Source organism: Alligator sinensis, unplaced genomic scaffold, assembly GCF_000455745.1.
Source record: "Alligator sinensis unplaced genomic scaffold, ASM45574v1 scaffold128_1, whole genome shotgun sequence".
In the NCBI taxonomy this organism is placed as follows: domain Eukaryota; kingdom Metazoa; phylum Chordata; order Crocodylia; family Alligatoridae; genus Alligator; species Alligator sinensis.
This window is the reverse complement of record NW_005842968.1, coordinates 262435-267760: the sequence shown is the minus strand read 5'-3', so window position 1 is coordinate 267760 and position 5326 is coordinate 262435. Positions and strand designations below refer to the sequence as shown.

The window sequence follows — 5326 nt, the reverse complement described above, 5'->3', positions numbered from 1 at the left end:
GCCCAGGCCTATTCCAGTATATCCCAAATCAGTGGCTGGAAGCACCCCTGAAAAATTAGATGTTAGTTAACAGGTGTTAATGAACTCTGGCACTAGTTAGGGGTTTGGGGGGTGATGTTCTCCAAGGTACCAGCTCCCACCACCTACCAGGACTGGCCAATGGGTAGAGAACCCAGGTGCCTAGACTCCCCATCCTCACCTGCTCTAACCCATCAAACCCCACTACCCCCCTGGCAGAACTGGGGAGATAACCCAGGTGGTCTAGCCTTCCTCCCCCATGTTGAAACCATCAGACCCCAGTGCCCTCCCGAAGAACCCAGGTGTCTAGGGCCCCCATTCCCATCTGGTCAGACCAACCACGCTTACTACCCCCTGGCAGAGCTGGGGAGAAAACACAGGCAGCCAGGCTCCTGGCATTTGAGGGGTTAACACCATCCCTCCCTCTCTAATGAGGTTCCCCACTGCTGCAGTTAATTACAGCTTCTCAGTCCCCATGGCAATAGGCAACCAATCAGAGAAGTGGAAACCAGACACCTGCTCCCCCCCAGCACCCCCACCAGCTCCCAGCATGCTGTTTTCTAGTACCACAGCCCCCAGCATGCCCTGCTCCCCCTAGAACCACAACTCCCAGCATACCCTGCTATCCCCTAGAACCACAACTCCCAGCATGCCTGGCCCCATCATGGAACCACTTTCCAGCATGCCCTACCCCCACCACAGCTCCCAGCAAACCCTGCCCCTAGAACCAGCGCTCAGCTTCAACCAAGAATACCCATAATTCTTTGCCCCATTCTGCAAAGGATTCTGGGAACTGGCTGGTACCTGTAGTCCCTATAACAAATGGGGAGGGATGAGTACTAAAGCCACTCCTGAGAACTGAGGATCTAGGAGAAATGTTTTGGGGCTTAGAGTCCTTTTTATTGCCACCAATGGTTTTTTTTGCCCCAGAGGGGGCAACACTCCTGGTCCAGGCAAGGGGGGGCTAGCGTCGCCGGCGGAAAGCTAGGGGGGGGAGAGAGAGAGAGAGAGAGAGAGAGAGTTAGGGCACAAGTGTAAGACCAACCAGGATTGGTGGGCACGGGGAAGAGAACCCGGGTGTCGGGGCTCCCAGCCCCCACTGCCCTTCCTAGAACAGAGGAGAGCCCAGGTGTTCGGGCTCTCATTTTAAGCCTCAAGGGCCTACCCAAGCCTAGGCATCTCTAGCAATAGGGGCTGCTGGGATAGTGGAGAATTTGGGAGGCAACTCACCTTTTTTCTTCCCCTTCTTCACACTGATCTTCTTCCTCTTCCTTGGGGGACTCAGCTCCCGTGTCTGGGGGAAGGGGGTATTGGGGATTACAGCCTGGCAAGGCTGCTCCCCCCCCCCCCCCCCCAAACTGGTTCCCTGGGAAAACTGGCACCCGCTCTCCCTTGCACCAGTCGAGTCATGCCAGTGCCTCTGGGTAGGCCCCAGCCCCTTCTCAACATCCTCGAATCCCTCAGGCCCCTCACCTCTCCAGCCATCCCCACAGGGCCTGTGAGGGCGCTGATATCCCCGAAGCGGGTGAGGGCGCCAAGCTGGGCACCCGGGGCAGACTCCTTGCGCCGCCACGCCTGCTCCTGACGGCTCCGGCCCAGCCGCACCAGCATGCTCTCCTCGTACTGGGTCCTGACAGTGGAGGGGGGGGTGCCTCAGGGATAGGACCCAGGTGTCCAGGTTCCCAGGACCAACTGCCCATGACACACCCATGCCTTCCCAGGGTGTCCAGGCTCTCCATCCTGAGCCCAGGATCCCACTGCCCTCCCAAAGCCAGGATAGGACCCAGGTGTCCTGGCTCCCAGCCCCCCACTCCCCTCCCAAAGAGCCCAGGCATCCAGCCAGGGTCCCCTGGCACAGCCAGGATAGAAACCAGGCGTCCCCAACCCCCCACCCCAAAACAGCTGGGCATCCCAGCATTCAGATGCCAGTACCGGCGTGTCTCCTCGCGGCTGTGGCGGGCGGCATGGGGGGCCATACCCTCCCGGATCTCCTCAGGGGCCTCCGAGAACTGGTCTCGCAGCTCCCGAATGACAGAGCTGCTCAGCGCTCGGCGCGTGGCCTGCTCCTGGCGCCGCTGGGCCCGGGCAGCTGCACCCTCATCTGCAGGGAGAAGGAAACGGGAGCAGGGAACCCATGGGGCCACTGCATCTAAGGCACCCTCATCTGGTACTGGGATGCAGCCAATTCTGGAGGTGGGACAGCCACATGCAACAGCAAGCCCTCACGAAGAAGCCAGGGCCAAGATGTGGCCAATTCTGGGGTGGAGCAGCCGCATAACAGGGAGTCCTCATTTGGAACCAGGATGCAGCTGACTCTGGGTTGGGGCATGCCAGGTGTACAGGGAACTAGCACAGAGATGCAGCTGGTTCTGGTGTGGGGCAACCGCATAACAGGGAGCCTTATCTGGCATCCAGGTGTGGCTGATTCTGGGGCAAAACTGCATATAAAAAGGGACAGCCCTTATCTGGCATCAAGATGCAGCGGGATTTGGGGTCGATCATACTGGGGGCAGTATAAAGCAAGTCAACCCGATTCAAAACAGGCCAATTCTGTTGGAAGGGGGTTGGGGTGGCTGCATATAAACAGGAGCCATCACTGGTGCAGAGATATCAGCATCTGCCACTCCAGAATCAGCACCAAAAATGGGGCTGACTTAAGGGCTCATCATTTATATGGAGCTGCCGCACCTATCTGGTGCCAGGACACAGCTAATTCTGGGGTGAGCCATGCTAAGCATACAGGAACTCAGCTCCGAGATGCAGTTGGGTCTGGGGTGCAATGGCCCACATAAACAGGAAGCCCTCATCCATTGTCAAGATGCAGCTAGATCTGGGGTAGGATGGCTGGATGCAAGGGGAGCCCCTGTCCAATACCAGGATGCACCTGATTCTGGGGTGGGATGTGCTAGGCATACAGGGAACCAGTACGGAGATGCCCATGACGGGTAGGGTGGCCATGTGTAATCTGGCACCCAGATGCAGCTGACTTTAGAGTAGGGCCGAAGGGCTGGTTATACAGTGGCCCCCACTCAAGCTGACACAGACCTCCAGGGTGTGGGGGCACTGGGGGCCTGTTGGCCAGCCCCTGCTGTGTTCTTGCAGACAAAGGAACCCAGGCATCTAGGCTGCCCCATTCTGCCTAAACATACCATAGTGAACCGGCACCAGACGGGGTGGGATGTATTTCCGGATCCCTCCTGCAGCTGTGGGTTTCTTCCCAGGGTCTGGGCCACTGGCCTCCTCTTCATCCTCACTCAGCTGTGCGGGGTGTGGAAATGAGGCACCAGGAGCAGGAGAGGACCCAGGCATCCAGGGAAACCCCTGCTGTAACTTGTCCCCACCCTCCACACCCTCTGTAGAGTGGGGAGAGCCCCGGTATCTGGGCTCAGAGCCCCCAGTGATCTAATGCTTCCCCCTCCCAATGAACCCAGGAGTCCAGGAACCTCCCCTGCTCTGACCTTTCGACCCCCCCGCCCTTTCCCCAAACTGGAACCACAATGACAGCTCTAGAGGGGAAGAGAGCCCAGGCGTCTGGGCCCACCCACCCCTCCTAGAGAACCCATGAGCCCCTGTGGCACCCAGAGTACCCAGGTGTCTGGGCCCCCTCCCCACTAGAGAACCCAAGAGTCCAGCTCCCTCTCCCCAAAGAGGACCCAGGCATCTGGGCTGCCCCCCCTCCCCCTTTACCTTGCTGGCCATGTTGCTGGGGTCCGGCCGGAAGCGCAGTGGGTCATCCCCCCCTGCAAACAGAGTGCCCCCCAGGGAGGGGGAGGAGCAGTGAGCCTCCCTGTGCCTGGCCCCACCCCACTGTGCCTGGTCCCATCCCCCAACTCACCCAGGGCCCCAGTGGCCGCTGCCCGCACCAGCTTGTCCACCTGGTACCGGAGCTTGTGGTCGATGGGCCGCATCTTCTCCAGCACCTGGGGGTGGGGCTAAACTAAGCCACACCACTACAAGGTCCCACCCCTAAGCTCCAGCCCTCCTCATCTAGCTCCACCCCACACCTCTACATCTCTTAGCTCCACTTGTCTCCCCTCTACCCCCACCCCTTCCCAACACCTGCCCCAAGATGCCACAACACCCCCTAGCCCAGGGGTGGCCAATTATTTTGGATGGAGGGCTGCTTGCCGAGTTTTGGCAAGCCATCGAGGGCTGCATAACAGGCATCCAGGGACAAATAAATATTAATTTTCTACATTTTTAGGGGCCCTGTGAGCTGGATAGAATGGCCTGGTGGGCCGCATTTTGCCTGCCCCTGCCCTAGCTCCACACCCAATACCCCCAGACCCCCACCCCTCTAGCTTCACCCCCAATACCCCTCTCCACCCCAACCCCAAACCTTAAGACCAACCCCTCCCTTCTAATCCCACCCCCTCACCGTGCGCAGCTCTGCCAGGCGCAGGGGAGGGGCGGTGCCGGCCAGCGGGCACCCCCCAGCCTTGGCTGCCAGCACGGCCGCCAGGTCCTGCAGGTAGAAGAGCAGCAGCTGCGGCCGCAGCACCAGGAAGCTCAGACCCTGCAGGAACAGATGGACATGTGAAAGCCTAGATGCCTGGGTTCTCTGGGAAGCGAGTGGAGTCCAGGGGTTTAGAACAAAGGGAGGGGGGAACCCGAGTCCTCCAGGAGCAAGGCAGGAACTGGGGGTTAGAGCAGAGGGGGTTGGATACCCAGATGCCTGGGTTCACCCAGCTCCTGCATGGCAGTGGGATCTGAAAGGGGTGCCCAGGTGCCTGGGTTCTCTCTCTGCTCTAGGGATAGTGCAGGTTCTGATAGGCTAAGAAACAAGAAGTGTCTGCTGGGACTCGACTCCTGGGTTCTCCCCAGCTCTTGGAGGTGTTGTGGCCTGTGCTGGGAGAAGGCAAGGTTGGGAGCTCAGACACCTGGGTTCCATAGGAGAGCAAAATCAAGTGAGCTTGAGTGGAGGTGGAGCTAGGAGCCCAGACTCCTGGGTCCCCTAGAGGGTCCCGGAACGGAGCAGGATTTCATTGGCTACAGCAGGGGAGCTGGGAGCCCAGATGCCTGGGCTCCCTCCTGGGTCTGAGAGGGGGGTCTCAGGTGAGGGAGAACATGGGTTGGGGGGGGGCGCAAGTATCCCCCCAGCTCCTACCTTGGCAGTGGGGAAGACACCAGCCTGGACCCTCTGCAGCAGCCCCTGGATGTGCACTGTCACAGCGGCCACCTGCAGAGATGCAGCTCAGACCCAAACCCAGGGCAGGAGGACGTGGGCACCCCCCGTGGAAACAGAACCCAGATGTCTGGGGCACAGTTCTCCCCCCTCCCGGAGCCTGGGGGGGGGGGGGGGGGGGGG

At 60.0% G+C, this 5326-nt stretch overlaps 1 protein-coding gene across 1 annotated transcript in view; it reads right to left on the bottom strand.

Annotated features, from left to right (window-relative positions):
- Positions 1-1189: 1189 nt before the first annotated feature.
- The window catches only part of NGDN (neuroguidin), a 5258-nt gene continuing 1121 nt past the window's right edge, over positions 1190-5326 (bottom strand). The window contains exons 2-9 of the mRNA XM_025192808.1: positions 5126-5197; positions 4397-4534; positions 3854-3938; positions 3706-3758; positions 3168-3276; positions 1951-2119; positions 1492-1648; positions 1190-1312 (exon numbers count right to left, since the gene is read on the bottom strand). Coding sequence (XP_025048593.1) covers positions 1190-1312; positions 1492-1648; positions 1951-2119; positions 3168-3276; positions 3706-3758; positions 3854-3938; positions 4397-4534; positions 5126-5197 — 906 coding nt within the window. The remainder of the gene's footprint in view (positions 1313-1491; positions 1649-1950; positions 2120-3167; positions 3277-3705; positions 3759-3853; positions 3939-4396; positions 4535-5125; positions 5198-5326) is intronic.